Here is a 17,970-nt window from a genome sequence, read left to right as displayed (position 1 = left end):
GAAACTCTATTATGACAATAAGTCATTCGCATAAAAACACCACTGATTTTGGCAGAGATGGGCCAATGCTAATCTCAGATGACAGATGATATGTATGCTGTGGTCAGATGAGTTCATCTTTCAGCTCATCAGGCAACAGGTTAGATCTTTTTTTTATTACACTTCATTAACCACTTTTCCCTGATTAGGAATGGTGGCAGGTCCCTTTTTACTGGAAAACACTGGACGCAAGGCAGGAACACCCTAGACAGGGTGCATATCCTTCCAAGAGCTTCAGCCATCTAAAACATAGCCAATCATGTCTGTATAGACGCCCAGCCAGCCAAGAGCATCCTGATCTAGGTAGTGCTGGGCCAGTGTGATGGATCACTGTGCCAGCCAAGCATCTACAGGTCTGACCTGGGAAGTGTAAAGAGGTTCAACCCAGCGAGGTAGTGTAAGAGTGTAAAGCAAACTTTAAAGCATATGCACAATAAAATTAGTCAGTGAAAAGGTTGGGGTTACTCATCATGGCATTTTTTCATTCATTGAATTTTCATTCTAACACAATAAGTTCTGTTTAAAATTCCTTTAAATTCAGTCAACGACAAGGTTGGATGTTAGCTGTGATTTAGAAAAGGGAAACAAGGTTGAGTGCATTTAAAACCATCTTGGCTATATACTCCATGTACTAATATACAGCCGGCAATGTATTTACAATTACAACTACTTGGAGCATTCCTTTAAATAAGTTTTTTAATTACTATAATGAATCTCAAGACAAGACATTTATTGCAACACATTTTAATGTGATATCCACAAGCCTGTCTAATACAGTGGTCCACCACATGATGTAATGACTTCCTAACTAACGTTGCTCCCAAAACAATATGCTGTCTGGGTAACAGTTTGTATATATTGTACATATCTTCAAAACCATTTGATATAAATTACAGAACCTATAGTGCTTTTAAAATAATTCATTTAACCTAGACTAATCTACAAGCTGCAAACATTCTTTTTGATGTCTGTGATGGGTGTGATTGTGTTACTGTGGCTATATGACTGGGCATATAAGGCACCATGAGCATCTTCCACAATGTTAAAAAAGGAAAGTTTAAGCAATGGTATGTCTACAGATAAAGCCATACATGGGTCAATTGTCCTTGCCTAATTTAAAGTGTACCCTAAATAATCACAATAAAAAAAATACAAAAAAAGAATAATATTTTACTATTGTAAATATTTAGCAAATTCAATTGGTTCTATTAAATTTGGCTTGATGCTTCCTAATTGTGCTAAATTTACTTAAACAATCATTTTAATACATGCAAACAGTGCTTGAAGTGGGCCGGTACTCACCGGTATACAGTACGGGCACTTCTACATTTTACTCTTTGGCATAGCGTAACTTTTTCTTGTGTGCCGGCACTTCTTCCAAGCTGCTGGTACTCTTTTTTGCTCCCTTCTTAGATAACTACGTTACCCAGGGGGCACTATGTGACACTAACCTGTTCCTGTTCTCTCAAGTCACATTAATGGTAGTCTAAATAATGTAAATTCAGAATGTCATACTCAATGATTCGCTGATACCAGCTGATACACACACCAATGTGAGTAAGGGGAGCACTGGCAATTTCCCTCACTTCAAGCACAGCAAGCAAATACTACATAATAAATTAAACAAACCCATACATAAGCAAAACCCAGATGTTACAATCAGTAATATTTTGTTCAGACACAATTAACTCCACTAGAAACCTTTGGGGCACTATTTTGTGAGAGCCACAAGTCTTTAAAAGAAGTTTTCTGCACTTCTCTAGAATCCCACAGAATATGAACTGTATCTGCAGCAAACTGCACTCATGAAAATTACCAGCAGATAGAAATATAAAATGGACATCAGCAAAAATGATGCACAACCAAAGAGCAGTGGTGCAGAGCACGTCACGCTTTATACTTCTCCTTTCCCGTTTCACTGATGACGCAGATATGCTGAGAGACACAGCAGAAGAATGACTTAGCACAAACCGATATCAATTTGAACAGCATGCTTAGTATGTGAAGCAAGAAATTTGAACTTACATTTAGATCTCTAAAATACTCATTGTAATCTAGCGCATAGCCCACCACAAATTTGTCAGGGACCTCAAATCCTACAACTACAAAGAGAGAGAGAAAACAGAAATGGTAAAGAAATGTAACATTTGTCATGTGAATTAACTGATACTATTTATTTTGCCATCTTATCTTGCTATCTAGTTTGCATACATTTTTAAGGGACATTATGTCATTCTTGGGATCTTAATGATTTCTGCAACTGCTTTTTCTGTAACCAAATGTGACTAAACATACTTTTTACATACAAAAACCCTCTCATTTGTTTACTGTGGGTTTCCTATACACATTATATTTGGCTACATGTCTCTCAGCTCTATTTACCTCAAGCAGCTGCTTTTAGCCATCAACAAGCTTCTTGCACAGCTATGATTGCATATATGCAGGAAGGGGGCCCTATAACTTCAGTAAAGAGTGGAAATATACATAGGATTAGGAGCACATGCCAGAGTGAATATATCACACTGAAATTCACTGACTGCATCAGGCTGCACACAGAGCACAGGCTGTCTCCCAAACACCATCTTATTTAATAGTGTGCTAAATCATTCTGACTAATAGCAAGCCTAATATTTTAAGCACAATGTATACGATTTTGTCCTCCAGCTTGCAGGCTTCACCAGTTCTGCTCCATTTGGATACCACTCCCAAATATTGTCCCCCAGTTATTGTATGCACCAAGTAAGAGTACTTTGTTTACTTGCATCTTTACATTGCCATCCTGACCAGGCACTTTTTTACAGCCTGTATGTCTTCCTCCTTCTTCTGGTATGAATATTTTTGTATTATTTATTGATTAAACATGAACAGTATGGAGGAAGCATTAACAGTTGACCAATCGAGGACAATTACATAATACCCAAGAGGGTTTAAAGGGCAACTTAAAAGTTGATTGGTCTGCAATACTGTCACATCTTTTTGCAATGCAAGTGCACAGTTAACATTTTCTTGGAAGCTTTATTAGCAACACAACAGAACAGTAAAAATAATAAAAATATAAATTGTAGGCATATTCAGTAGTTCAACTTACAGTCTGGTCTGTAACCAACACTTCGTGGTGTCCTTTTAACAAGTAAACTAAAAAAGAAAAGCATATATACATCACACATTGTGGCCAGCAAGATAACAGTTACAGCTGCAGGATATTTGGTATACAGTAGTGTTTGTTTGTTTGTATAACACCATGTTGTCACATCTGTGATATTCATGGCAGGAATAGGTACTTTATGCTAGTTTTATTGGTCTTGCATTATATGTATATATATATATGTTTTCAGTCTTATATTATGGAGGAATTTGATTATTATTTCTGTACTAACTTGGGTAATTATTTCTTGTGATGTATTGGGCATATGAAGTCTTTGTCTTTCACTGTTGTACTTTAAGCATTCATTCAGGTTGTGTTTTATGGTGATAGGCGTCTGACATTCACAAAGTCGGGGGGGGGGGGGTATACAGTAATGTCATAGAAATAATTATTTATATAATAATATTTAGCATTTCTTTTTAAGATTATATAGAATAGGGGGAGCTCGAGTGGTGCAGCGGTCTATTACTATAAGCCGGCTGTGCATCCACACCAACATAATAGGCTATGTCGAGAGAAGGGACGGCCGAAACCCTGTGATGGATTGGTGCCCTTACATTTTTCCAACTTTGTGGCATACTAACATTTTGAAAAAGGGTGTTTTCTGTGCACAAAGCAAAGCCGGTAAGGACATGGTTTGACAGGTTTGGCAGGTTTGGCGTAATGACTACTTATGTGTGTTGGCCAGCAGAGTGATGCAGAGTACGTTCTTTAATACATTTTAGACTGGAGTGTTTTCATGAGCCATTAATAATAGCAGTGCTCCTTACCTTGCCACCTTGACCTTTTTTGGATTGTACTGCTTGAGAAGTTCCAACAGCGTCTTCATTGTCTTTCCAGTGTCAATTATGTCCTTAAAACACAAGTGCCGTTAGAAAGAGATTTCCATAAATGCATAGATAAATTAGTGATAGAATGAGGTATTTTATGCACTGTAAATTTAATTCCTACCTCCACAATCAGGACGTTCTTCAATACAACACATAGAAGAAAACAGAAAGAAATCATATTTTCCCCAGAAGCACACACTGAAATTGTACTATGAAATGATAAGTAAGCAAACAGTGATTGCTTTTACAAAATAAATACGTTTCCAGAAAGGAATGCTCACCTTTCCTGTGAGTGTGGATAGATCGTCTCCACCAATCACCTTAATATCACCTGTAGACTGGTCATTCTATATAAACAAAATACAACAAAAAGTAATATAGCATTAATATAGAAAAATACAATAAATTATTTTTAAAGCAAATTCCAAACTGTTACTGGAGTTCATTTGGTGTTGCCACTTCTGGGCTCTTGAGCAATGCCATTAATCCATTGTATTGTGTCACAAATGCAAGTCGCTTTAGATAAGAGCATCTGCTAAATGTGGCAAATTTAAGAATCCACAGAGGTCGCCAGATTGCACAGAGAAATCGAGTATATCCAAATGGCATACAGCATGTATGTGGATGTTTGGTTTTGATCATCTGAACTATTACTTGCTTAACAACATGGTTGGTCATATAGCAAAAACTGAAGGTCAATATTTATAATGAAAGGTCAATATTTATGCATTTTCCACCTTTTCTCTCATTTTATTCATATCCATTTACTTTTTTCCTTTATCACTGCAGACCTCTACCATGACCAAGGTACCTAACTTAAGTACAGATTTGTACTTGCCCAGCAAAAATAGATTAAAACTGAAACAGGTAATTATAAGGATTTTATTACTTGGTAGCTTTTGAGGCGAATGAAGTCCACAGTCAATGGAATGGAACGGTCACTGTTACGGTTCAGGGCCTTGATGTAGTCTAGCAGGTCTGCAAAGAACTTGTAGCCCCCTTTAAGCACACACAGAGCCACGATGTGGTGGCCTCCCATGTCCTTCATGATTTCTCTGGCCAGCCTCTCCGTCCTGCAGAAACAGTGTTAAATCTTGCTTGTTGCCCAAATATTTTAAAATCCCATCAATTATATTGACAAGATGATTTTTATTACAGCAAATAAGTGATCAAAATCTAATTAAATAAAATTCATGACACTATCAACATTCTAAAAGTTGTATGTATAGAAAAAGTAAAGAACAAGTTTTTTTTCTATCAAATAATGAGAGTTGCTATAGTGAAAATGGACTGGTTCAATTTCATTTTAGGGTCACTGATCATGTTTTACTGGATTTATCCCCCTTTATCTCTTAAACTAATCATATCTAATTCCCAATTGTGAATCTGCTGCTACTTGCGCAACCCCCAATCTGATCAAGAAGAGCCAGATCACCCCCCCAACCAAATCTGCTTCCCTCCCTTCTTCAAACATCACCAACTGTGTTTGCGTGGATGCCCGGCCAGGTCAGCACTGACCAATTTTACCCATCCTAACTTATCATGCTCATTCTAATTCTTAGAACATTTACATTTGTATTAATATCATAGGCAGTGTTTACCTCTAATGGCTACTAAATCATGTTTGTTTATGCAGTGCTGCATAGTGGACAGGTGCAATCCTATTGTCATGCCAGCTAAACCCTCCCACAGCTGATTCATCATGATATTGCAGTATTTCTGATGCATTTATATTTATGGCAATTATCACACACTTCCCTGTTTATTCTGAAGCAAATTACAATTGAGACCAAGTCCAATTAAGCAACTGAGAGTTAAAGATCTTGCTCAAGGGTCCAACAGCGGCATGTTGGCGTCGGTGCGAGTTAAACCAGCAATCTTTTTATTACTACCCCAGTAACTAACCACTGAGTTACCACTGCCCACAATTCAATTTTTCTTTCAGATCTTGATTTTACTATAAGAGCATTTAGATACTCTTACTGAAAAGTAAAACATAAGAGGGCTCAGGTGGCACAGTGTTCTAACACGCTAGCCCATCACTACTAAAATCTCAAGCTCACAAGTTCAAATCTTAACTATGATATCGGTCGGTCAGGCCGCTACACAGACACGATTGGTTGTGTTTGAGAGTGGGAAGCTAAAAGGGATTCCAATTGCTGCTGCAATTGCAGCCTGTGCTGGCTGGTCAATAGACAGAGAATAATGGAGATCAGTGCATAACTCTACATACACAATACTGAGACGTGATACCCTGTGTGAACACCTGTGGATATGTGGATTTAACTTTAGCAAATAAACAGTAACTGTGCATTACAATATGTAATGTAAAACTTGCTGCTTGTATGGTGACCAAGGGTCCTAAAAGATTTAGACAATTTAAAAATAAAACAATATAAAATCGAATCAATTTGCCGATTTAACCTTTAACCTATTTGGCTACCTTATCTATCAACAAAAACAAATGTGTGTGTGTACAAAAGGCCATCTTTGTTCCCTGCATCTCCCTAGTCATTATCCCTGCCATATATTTTTATTAACTTTTTTTAATATGCGCAAAGTAAACACAGTAAAACACTAAAGCTTGCACTCATGTATTAGTGTTTATATTTAGAAGCAAAAATGACGTTTAATGATTAAATTTAAACTGATCTGTCTCTGGGATTAAAGAAATATTACAAGCAGTTAAGCAGCTTGGTGTGAGATGGGCAGCATTTTGTTTAACATAATACTTCCAGTCTACTTACTCTCAATGTTAGCATTGTATCAGCTTTTCTACCTAGTCTACACAATCACAGTCTTAATCACAGTGTAAACGCATACTGATTTCTCAAGCTCTTCCTGCCTAAGATAAGTGCTTCTTCTGGGTTCAAGAAACAAATCCAGGGTTAAATATATGGAGGGGGTTCATTCAATACCTGTCCATGATGAGTCCATGTGGAATATAGACTCGCTCCAGGTCAGCAGCGTAGTGCTTTGGTATGCAGAAGAGGTCGAGGTCATAACCCTGCTCCTCATCGCTAATCTGAAAAACAAATTTTAAGACTTAAAAATATTTTGACCTTAAAAACAAGTAGCAAAGAAACTTTAACAGATGAGTATTGATTGATTACTTTATTGATCTTCAAAAGAAAATGTGTCAGAAAAAAAGACATAACAGAAGCTGCTGTAACAGGCTGCCACTAGTGCTGCAGCACCATGTAAAACATGGTGTCTATGATTTGCCTTACAGGGCCTCAGCAGATGACGTGGGTGCTACATGGTTGTACTGGGTAGATGGGTACTAACCTTATCTCCTTTGTGTATGTAAATAAATAAATGGCTGATAATACTACGTTATGGCTTGGCACCCTGTCCAGTGTGTATTACTCAATGCAAGGGTAAAGTTGAATTACAAACATTGTAATGAATTAATAAATTATGTAATAAATTATCATTTTTTGTTATCCCTCTTATGCCATGTCTAAAACCAAGCTGTTTAAATGCCCAAATTGCCCTGCACTGAATATTTAAACTTATAAAAGGTGGCTACTGAATCTAAACTACCAGCATTAAATTGGCTTAGAGTAATAAGTGGTTTCTTTCTGTGTTTAAAAGTCATGCAGAAAGATAAAAACAGGAAACACCACTCATCTGAAAACTTTGCAGCTACTCATTTGGAATTTGTTTCAGCCTTTATTTTCATATCATACTTACAATTTCCTAGTAAAGATTAAAAAAATAACTAAAACTGATACTGATCAACAATTCACAGGCATTTATGTATAAAAGCTTACGTTCCCTGTTTATTCTGTTCAGAAGCCTATAGAGGCTTTAAAAGCCTCTAATCGTTTTGGATAAATCAGGTTTGTTAAGATTGGGTAGTGCACAGCAGTTTTGCAACCCAGAATAATGAACAACCTTGTTTTTCTGACTAATTTTAGAGAGGTCTAGGTTTGGCTCACCAGTGAGGCTGAGGTACATTTACTGTCTTTGAGGTGATTGTGTAACCTTTTCAAAACCTGTTAAAATGTTCGTGCTTAAATGTGTTTAGTATAATGAAATATACAGGCTTTCCAGTTTGCAGGTGGTGGGAATTACATGTATACCCTACTGGCTGCCCTTATCAGCCCTAAGGATAAAGTTTTGACTTGTTGCCTCACAGCAAAATCAAAAGGCAGCAGCTCTGGTATAAAAAAAAAGTTAGGAAATGCATCCCTAGGGCACATTTGAAACAGCTGAATGGGCACCATCTCTGCCTGTTATCACACTGTCAGTATGTGTGAGAACAAAACAAAAATGTGTTTTGGGGACAGGAGATCTTGAGCAACATTCACATCAGCCTTTTTTGAAAGAATGTCAACCTCAACTTAAGGCTAACTTCATATTAGTAACCCAGACAACCTGTGACTAAGAAGGAGAGTACTGGTATAGCAAAAGCTAGCTTATTAATCAGTGGGACACAACAAATAAAGTCTAGTCTGTTTCAGAAAGTATTGCTAAATGTAAGACTGGTAATATTCTTGGATTTTTCCACCTCATTTCCCTGCGGGCAAGAAAGGCAGCGCTAAACTGTGCCTGAATTCAAAAACATACAAAAGGGGAAAAATAGAAGCCAAGTCAGACTTGTGGTTTTTGGTTAGGTTATGGTTAAACAACCCTAAGTTTGAAGGAAAAGCTGTGGAAACTTTGTTTAAATGCAGTTTATGTACTTTACATGGTAATACACTAATATGTTGTTAGCTCATTAGCTCCTATTTTAGACTAGCTTAGTGCTAAAAGGGGACACACAATATTGGCAAAGATTTACATTGTGAAAAAGGTATAATCAGCTAAAAAAGGAATATGACTCTGACTTGGTTACTTGTTTCATCAACAGTACTAGTTACATTGAATCACCGTTTCTAAGTAATACATTGGCAACTGGTTACTGTTGCAACCTCAAGAACAGCTGCTTTGTCTGACTTTTATGTGCTAGGTAGTTAGCTAGCTAATTTGCTGGTGCAGGGATTTCTGTCCCACACATTTAAACTTTAAACCCCGATGGTTTAACACTTCATGGTTGTTAATATTTTAAACACATGAAAATGTCTGGACACCTCAGGTCAAATTTCATGATTTGTCGAAAGTAACACATCCTTTATAGGGAACACTTTTGTACAGTCAAAGGTACACTTCGTATTTTATTTTTTTTTTTTTATTTTATTTTTTTTGCAAAATGTAATATATTGTTTTATGATAAACGAAAAATTGCTATATAAAAGTGTATTCCCTGTGAGGGAACAAAACCTGAACTCTCTGGAAGGAACAAAACCGGGTTTCTTTACAGTTCTCATTATTGCCAGCAGTTAAACACGTAACCTTAAGTGGTATGCAATTAAGAGACGAAACAAGTTAGCATATTTGCTGTTGTTTGGGAATTCTACAGACAACTTTTATGTTTTATTTCTCACTGAAATAGTTATGCTAACTAATGACTTATTTAAGATTTTACATTGTTTTGATTGAAAAAAGAAATGAAGACATGTTGGTAAATTACTTAAAAAGAAATCATGGTCAGTCACCTAAGCATTGGAATAACCGAAATTGACACAGGTGACAGTTCAACAAAATCTGTGAAATGTTGTAGTAATATATTTACATTAAAAAGCACCTTTTAAAAAATTGGGTGTTTAGCAGCTCTTTCTTTACTACATTTTTTAAATTGCACACATTTCTTTTAGTGGGGATTAGTTTTGTGAGTTACTCTAATCTTTAGGACTCATGTTGCTGGACACTACCATGCTACTTTTCTAAACTTGTAGGAAAAAGGCAGTACCAGTAATTGTGACAGAGTTTTGTTTAAAATACCGCTTTTTCATTTTTAGACACATTCAATTGAACTATAGGTTAACTTAAAAAATAAACTTTGCGGGGGATTAAGCTGATTAAGCGATTACTTTCCTATTACTAAATTATAACTCCACTGATGGTTTGCTTTGTGTGTGTGTTTTTTTTTTTTAATTCTGTTAACAATTTGTTCTGTATCTGACATTATGAACAAATTGTTAACAGAATTTATAAAAAAAAATTTAAAAAAACACGCACACACAAGAATAGTGTGTGTGTATAAGCGTTATTCACCAGAAAATATTTAGTAAAGCTGCAATGTCAAGTGTTTGTTGTTTAAAATATAGAAAGAAACCCACATTTCTTGTCATGATAGGTGGAATTTTTCTCTCTTCTTTATGCTTGTAACAGTCCATGCACACAGAAGATCAACACTTCTGGTTCAAAGTTCTCAAAATGTAAAAAGGCAGGTTGCACTTATCCACAGCAGATAACAGGGGGTCAGTGAGTACCAGTCTTTGGAATGTGTGGTTTGTGTGTAATCGTGCATAATTTTATGTTAAGCTGTTGGTCATAAGGTGATCATAAGAAACATTTAACTGCAAAATTGTAACCTACATGTCTATTCAACTCTTAGGGCAGTGATTCAGAAGTGTCTAGAACAAGAATTTGGAAAACCCCTTCTTGATTAAAATAAAAGTACAATAGTCTTGGGGTTAGCGATTTTAGGTATTTCTGCTAGCTAGCCATAAAGTAACTGATGTAAAAACTTTTTTTTTTTTTGCTAATTTGTCAAAATGTCATACTTCGACCTCCTGCCCATAATAATAGGGACTTAAAATTTTTTTTTATTATCTATTTTTCCCCCCCCCAATTTTTTCCCCTATTCTAGTCGTGTCCAATTACCCTGATTGCGTCCTCTATACCAGGGGTTTTCAACCTTTTTAGGCATGCCCCCCTCCCCATGGTGGAACAGCACTCGGTCGCATGTACCAAGTGCTGCTTCCACCACGCCCCCCTCCCCTGGATAAGGCACGGCTCGAGCACGGATGCCAAGCACGGCTTTCGCCATGCACCGCTTCCCTTAGTGGACCACGGCTCAATCGCAGATGCCTGCCGCATCCTCCGCCAGTCTCGTGTGCCACCGGTTCATAATAATAATCTCGTAGTGTCACGCCCCCCCTGGACAGCCGCTCGCGCCCCCTCGGGCAAGTACTCCGCCCCACAGGTTGAAGACCCCTGCTCTATACTGGTTCGACCCTTCACCGCTGACTGAGGACGCCTCTCAACTGACTTGCGCCCCCTCCGGTACGCAATCAGTACAGACTACATTTTTCACTTGCATGAGTCGAGTTCATACACTAATACACTAATGTGTACGGAGGGTCACAACCCCATCAGCATTATTCCTCAGCCCTGTGCAGGCGCCATCAGTCAGCCAGCAGGGGCCGCAGTTGCACCAGTTATGAGGACCTATGATCCGACTCTCTACGCTCTAACCCTGAACACAACAGTCAATCGTTGTTCATGCTGCCGCCCAACCCAGTCGGAGAGGTAGAGTCGAGATTCGATGCGATGCATTCAGAACCCCAACTCTGGTGCACTAGCGTACTTTACCGCTGCGCCACGTGAGCGGCCCTAATAGGGACTTTTTGACTGCACCCATAAACCACTAAGTAGTACAGTGGACAAGTCTAGAAGGTTCTGCACAGATTTCAAAAAGCAGTCACATACTTTGAACAATGTCTATGCAACTTTAGATCCCAAGATAATTTGTCTGTTTGCCTCACTGCTTTCTGAAATCTGTGCAGAACCTTCTTGACTTGTCCACTGTACTACTAGTGGTTTATGAGTGCAGTCAAAAAGTCCCTATTAGTATGGGCACAGAGTCACAGGTCACCGGCTGCTCATGCCTCAAAATGTAATTATATGGGACTATTTTAACTGTACTTAAATACTACATTCTAAATACATGATGGACTCCTGTATTAGGTTTCTGTCACACAAACCTATAAGAGCGAGAATATTTAGCAGTGTTGTGTATGTACTGCAGTAATAGCATACAAGTCAAGTGTGCGCGTGCGCGCTCGTGTTTGCGTGTGTAAAAAGCATGTGGCCATCCAGGCGCGTGCATCTCGAGGCCCGGATTGATACATGCTATGCTAACCTCACAAACAAAGCGGGAACGCACTCGCACACACACGCATGCACGGTTTATAAACAGAATAATGTCTAATGTAATTTAAGAGGAATGTGTAGTTGTACCGCGCAGATGATTTACGAATGGTGAAGACGTGCGAGGAAAGAGGATAGCTGGGCGCACACACTGTAAATAGCAGTACATACCACAATGCAGGGGCTGCTGCTCGCCATGTCCCTCACTGTAACCACGAGCTCAGAACTGTCACCGTAACTGACCAGTATAGCCGACTGCAACCAGTCCTCTCCGGTCGCTCAGTCTGGTAAGATTTTCCGCTGACAGATATGCACACAACACCGCTTCCGCACCGACTCTCTGGGCGTGATTAGTTGTTGCGACAGAGGCGGGATGAAGGTTAACCTCAAACCAGCTTCAACTGCAATATGTAGGGCCCTTAGAAGGGTGCACGATTGGAATACACAACATGCGCAGTGTAGTGCAGATATATAGGGAGTACTAAGCGATTTGGGATCAGAGAGTTTTAGCCATTCACGCATACGGCCCCCAGGTCAAATTCCATGTATTGTATTGATGTTCTATCTGATAATGAGTTCTCACATCCGCTACTTTGTCTATCTGTCTACCAGTCTACCAGGTTCTGTATAATCTGCACTGACAATAAAACTAAACACCTAGACTTTCATCAGAAAGTGACTCCGCTCCTCTCACATCTCACCATGCCCACCTCGCTCCTCCCCTGCTGCTCTGCTGTGTTCTGCTGTTGTACCGTCACGTTGTTATGTTGCTAAAATTCTAACAGACATCAGTACATTGGTAGGCATTGGAAGATTTTTGAATACTTTGCTTTGCACATACAGAAATAGGGGCAATTTTAAAGAAATAATAATGTACACTACAGTATATGTACGTAAAGTACGGACGCACCTTACGCACCCTACGCAAATGAATCGGCGCATGCGTAGTGAGGCTCCTATTCCCTGTGTTTGTGTTTTGATGAATAAATGCTCCTTTCTTTTGACTTTGTGCTTATGAATGTAAACAGATTAGCATCTATTTTTATTTTAAATTAACAAGGACATATGTATTCGGTCACCATTAAAAATGTACATATTTATTCACACAGCAAATACAACTACGTGGTATGAGTAAGCCGCTTGGTGGTGATACGCCATGATGGTAACGTTGTGAGAAAGTAAAGCACCAGAAACCAGAAATCGGACCGCTTTAAACAACTGAATGTATCTACAGCCTTACTGAGAGCTGCTACTTACAAAAAATATATGTATTACGATAATAATAATATGATGAGTTATTAATACAGAGTGCTTATAGAAGCAGAAACCACTACAATTAGCTTAGCAGCTAACACTAGAGTGTTTACCTTGGATATTACCTCACAGCTGTAATGTCTTTCGTATAGTTAGTGTACTGCACACAGTGCAGAAGTCTTTATCATTTATAATAATTATAATTATAGTGTATGAGTTATTTGGGTTTTAGTCAGTCAGAACTAGTTGGCTAGGCTAGGTATTGACACATTCACACGGCTATTCTAACCTTATTACTAGTAGTGATGGGTCGTTCGCGAACGATCCGATTCTATTGAACGGCTCTTTAAAATGAACGAAAGGAACCGAGTCGCGCCTCTGGGAGCCGTTATATATATTTTTATTCCTGCGCAGTTCTTATTGGCTGTAATCCACACATTTTGCTTCGCATCAGTAGAGGGAATCAATCAGTCACAATGAGAGCTGTTTATTGTCGAAATTCAAATCCACTTTCAAAACACTTTCAGTATCGCCCAAGTCAGAGAACTTGTTTTTTTTTATGCAAACTTGCCCTAAATGCTGCAATTGTGCCCCCTTTTTTTGTAAATTTTACTAAAATTGTTTCTGTGTTTCTAATTGTTTTTCATGCTTGAAATTTAAACACAGTTTGGCTACAAGTTATTCAACAGATGATACAAACTTTATTTATTTGCAATTATTTAAAACTATTTTTTGTTTAACTATTGTTATTAAAATAAACTTGTTGTCAAGTTGTATACTTTTGAAATAAAATTCTCATTTAAGTGTTGTTTGAATTAGGCCTAGATTTAAGGCAAGGTAGCAGAATTTGCATGATTGTTCATCATTGATATTAATATTGGAGCTGTTTTATAGTTTACCCAGTAGCGCCTCCCGCTGCCTGAAAAAAAGAACGAAGAGCCATTTTTTTAAACAGCTCTTTAACAGGAACGAAGCCAAAATATCCTTTCAAAGAGCCATAATTCCAATCACTGATTACTAGGGATGGGCGGATCGATCCAAATATCAATAGTATCGATCCTTCAGTTTTACCTTTACTCCGCTACATTCAGCACGTTTCTACGGTGGCTGAGAAGTGCAAAACATTTCAGAAAACAAAATTACAAAAGTAAAAACAAATTTACAAAAGTAAAAAAAATATTCTTTTCAGAAAACAAAATTACAAAAGTAAAAACAAATTTACAAAAGTAAAAAAAATACATTTCAGAAAACAAAATTACAAAAGTAAAAACAAATTTACAAAAGTAAAAAAAATACATTTCAGAAAACAAAATTACAAAAGTAAAAACAAATTTACAAAAGTAAAAAAAATACATTTCAGAAAACAAAATTACAAAAGTAAAAACAAATTTACAAAAGTAAAAAAAATACATTTCAGAAAACAAAATTACAAAAGTAAAAACAAATTTACAAAAGTAAAAAAAATACATTTCAGAAAACAAAATTACAAAAGTAAAAACAAATTTACAAAAGTAAAAAAAATACATTTCAGAAAACAAAATTACAAAAGTAAAAACAAATTTACAAAAGTAAAAAAAATACATTTTAGAAAACAAAATTACAAAAGTAAAAACAAATTTACAAGGGCAAAAAAAATTATTTCCCACAAAAAAAAGAAAAGCGGGCCAAATGGCTAAAATGATTTCCACAAACTAGACAAAAGACACTCAACTCATTTTTATTTACCACATTACTGTGAATGTTACCATTTTTATTGTTATTATTTGCACTGTTTTTATTATTATTTTATTTCATTTTTGTTTTTGCATCTGTAACTGTTTTGTATATATTTGTTCTTTCTTACGGATATTTTTTTGTTTTTCCTCTGTAACTGAGCTTTGGCAATACCAATGTCCTTATTTGTCATGTCCTTAAAGCTTCCTTTGAGTTTGAGTTGAGAGAATAGATGCTGAGAGAGAGAAGCTCTGTGGTAATAAAAAAAAATTAAATAAAGAATTTAAAGTTTAAAACATTTGTTCTCCAGTAATACTTTAGTTTACTTTATTCTTTGTAAGCCACAAAAGTGCAGTGAAGATGTAGTTGTGTTATTATATTACTGTATATGACTGTATGAAAAACCTCTAACTGAAAATAAATGTAAGTTATTTAATAATATTGTGTATCTTGTTTATTTTACAAAAAGTCAGAAAAGTTGCGCTGTTACGGTGCAGCCACATTGTTTAATGTTTATTTACTCTTCTTTATAAAGTAAATCTCCCCTGAGGACGAGCTAACCCGAGCTAGCAACTGAACAAGTTACCTCAGCAAAGATCCACATGATGGCGAAGAAACACCACAAATATTCTGAAAACGCTTCATTTGGTCAAATTTTAACGAGTACAAATTATTATTTTCATACATGAAACTGCAATAAATTATTTCATTTAAATGTAAATGAACAATATTATAATACGCATTAAAATGAATGATGTGTCGGTTCAGTGATTCAGTTCATTACTAGCTGCTCATGGGTCTGTCAGTCACGTGTTTTTAATGTGACGTCATCGACGCACCACTGTTGTATGTATTGTTTTTATCAGCAGTTTAGTGAAAGTAGCAGCAAAGACTCTTACATTACTTATTTATTATTCTTTCAAAGTAGTGAAAGCTGGAGAAGCAGACGGAAAATGAGAGGAAACCATACAGAGACAAACTCGCTTGTAGCGGTAAATGTTTGTTGTTGTTGCTTATTTTGTACAAAGAGTACTTAGTTTTCGTCTGTGTCTATTTAAAGTACAAATAAAGTACATATATTTAAAATTTACATAAATGTACTTGATTACTGTCCTGATTTACACACACTCTTAAAAACAGTTTCTTTAGTCGAGATGATGGTTCATTTGTATACTTAAACGCTTCTGTGCATTATGAAATGTAGCCTAATTATCATCAATAAAACAAATAATACAAACCACATTTAATGTTAGTCCACGATTTGGTTTTGTGTCCTTGATGCCACTTAAAGCTAGCAGAAGCATATATCAATCTCCCTGCTGAAACTTTCTCTTGGATCTAATTAATAGTTTTTTGTTCTTCTTTTATTTCTGACAGAAGATTGTAAGTTTTTGAACACTTTTCTTTACACATGCAGAAATATGGGCAATTTTATGGAAATTATAGTGTAAATTATACATGGGTAAAGTACAAACGCATCTTACGTACTTTGCGCATCTTACGCAAATTCACGAAACGACCCCAATACGTAGTCAGTTTCGTGAATCGGAGCATGCGTAGTGAGGCTCACATTCCTTGTGCGCATGCGTAGTGAGGCTCTCATTCCGTGTTTGTGTTTTGATGGATTTTCTTTTGACTTTGTGCTTATAAATGTAAACAGATTAGCATCTATTTTCTTATTTTAAACAACAATAACAAGGACACATGTATTCGGTCACTATTAAAATTGTACATATTTATTCACCCAGCAAACACAACTACGAGTTAGCCGCTTGGTGGTAATAGATACTTTACTTATCCCGAGGGAAATTATACCATGATGGTAACGTTGTGAAAAAGCAAAGCACCCAGAAACAAGAAATCTTACAACAATGTATGTATTACAATATTAATATGATGAATATAAATAAGTATAATTACAAGGTGCTTATAGAAACAGAAATCACTGCAATTAGCTTAGCAGCTAAACTAGCGACTAAGCTAACAAGTACCCGTGTTGTTTACCTTGGATATTAACTCAGCTGTAATGTCTTTCATATAGTTAGTGTACTGCACACAGTCCACAAGTCTTTATTGTATATCTTTCATAATAATAATAGTTATGATGTATGAGTTATTTGAGTTTTAGTCAGTATCTCAGATGTGAACTAGTTGGCTAGGCTAGACATAGACACCTTCACACGGCTGTTCTAACCTTATTAGTAGGGATGGGCGGATCGATCCAAATATCGGTAGTATCGATACTTCATTTTTTCTTTTTCTCCGCTACATTCGGTACATTTCTCCGGTTTTATAAGAAAGTAGAAACCATGTTTGTACAGACGCTCCTCTCACATCTTACATGCTCACATCACTGCTTCTGCTCTGCTGTGTTTTGTTGTCGTCACGTGACTAAAGGCACTGAGAGACTGAACACGTGTAGCAGTGAGTGAGAGAGAGTGTGTGAGAGAGAGAGAGAGAGAGAGAGAGAGAGGAGCTGTGTGGGGATATTTTCAGAAAAGTGCAATAAAAGGGATGCATTACTGTATGTTTTGTTATTATATAATTGGTTCTGAACAAAAACCTCAGACTTAGTTCAATATAGTAATAAATGCCCTACTCATAAATCATGTCACTGTTTTTATAAGTAAAAAGTATCGGTATTGGTATCGGTGATACTGGCTCTGTATTTACTTGGTATCGAATTGATACCAAATTTTGCAGTATCACACACCACTAACAATCACCCCACAACACATGATAACGTCACCACCATGCTTCACTGTGGTAATAGTGTCCTCTGTGTGTTGGCTTTCTTTCAAGTTTAACACCCTGCAGCAAAATCAAAACACTAATTCTCGGTCTAATCTTATTATGCACATTTGAGTCTTCAACATGTCTTTTAAATCCTATTTATTAAAATTATCCTCCAGGCCACCCAAGGAGGATGGGGGTCCCTGCTGAGTCTGGTTCCTCTCAAGGTTTCTTCCTGTAATTTAAGGGAGTTTTTCCTTGTCACTGTTGCCC

General features: G+C 36.9%; 1 protein-coding gene across 2 annotated transcripts; it reads right to left on the bottom strand.

Moving 5' to 3' along the window:
• Positions 1-767: 767 nt before the first annotated feature.
• hprt1 (hypoxanthine phosphoribosyltransferase 1) lies at positions 768-17,342 on the bottom strand. Of its 2 annotated transcripts, none has more exons than XM_063000452.1 (9): positions 17,159-17,342; positions 6,933-7,039; positions 4,904-5,087; positions 4,296-4,361; positions 4,136-4,153; positions 3,955-4,037; positions 3,128-3,174; positions 2,065-2,141; positions 768-1,974 (listed from the first exon to the last, which is right to left on the bottom strand). In XM_063000452.1, the coding sequence occupies exons 2-9, from the start codon at positions 6,938-6,940 to the stop codon at positions 1,927-1,929; spliced, it is 531 nt and encodes a 176-aa protein (XP_062856522.1). In that variant the 5' UTR covers positions 6,941-7,039; positions 17,159-17,342; the 3' UTR covers positions 768-1,926. The 2 variants fall into 2 exon arrangements, with proteins under 2 accessions (XP_062856522.1, XP_062856521.1); XM_063000451.1 differs by lacking the exon at positions 17,159-17,342 and adding an exon at positions 12,169-12,318.
• Positions 17,343-17,970: the final 628 nt, after the last annotated feature.

Source organism: Trichomycterus rosablanca, chromosome 8, assembly GCF_030014385.1.
Source record: "Trichomycterus rosablanca isolate fTriRos1 chromosome 8, fTriRos1.hap1, whole genome shotgun sequence".
Classification (NCBI taxonomy): Eukaryota; Metazoa; Chordata; class Actinopteri; order Siluriformes; family Trichomycteridae; genus Trichomycterus; species Trichomycterus rosablanca.
This window is presented reverse-complemented; position numbering and strand designations above follow the sequence as displayed.

What these genes read in the sequence shown, in the direction of transcription:
- hprt1 (XM_063000451.1), bottom strand. Translation starts at nt 12,195, where the DNA reads ATGGCGAGCAGCAGCCCCTGCATTGTG. An exon ending in TGTTGGTTACAGACCAGACT is followed by an intron (nt 2,142 to 3,127) that starts GTAAGTTGAACT and finishes CTCTCTTTGTAG; the next exon opens with TTGTAGGATTTGAGGTCCCT. An exon ending in AGTATTTTAGAGATCTAAAT is followed by an intron (nt 1,975 to 2,064) that starts GTAAGTTCAAAT and finishes TGTGTCTCTCAG; the next exon opens with CATATCTGCGTCATCAGTGA.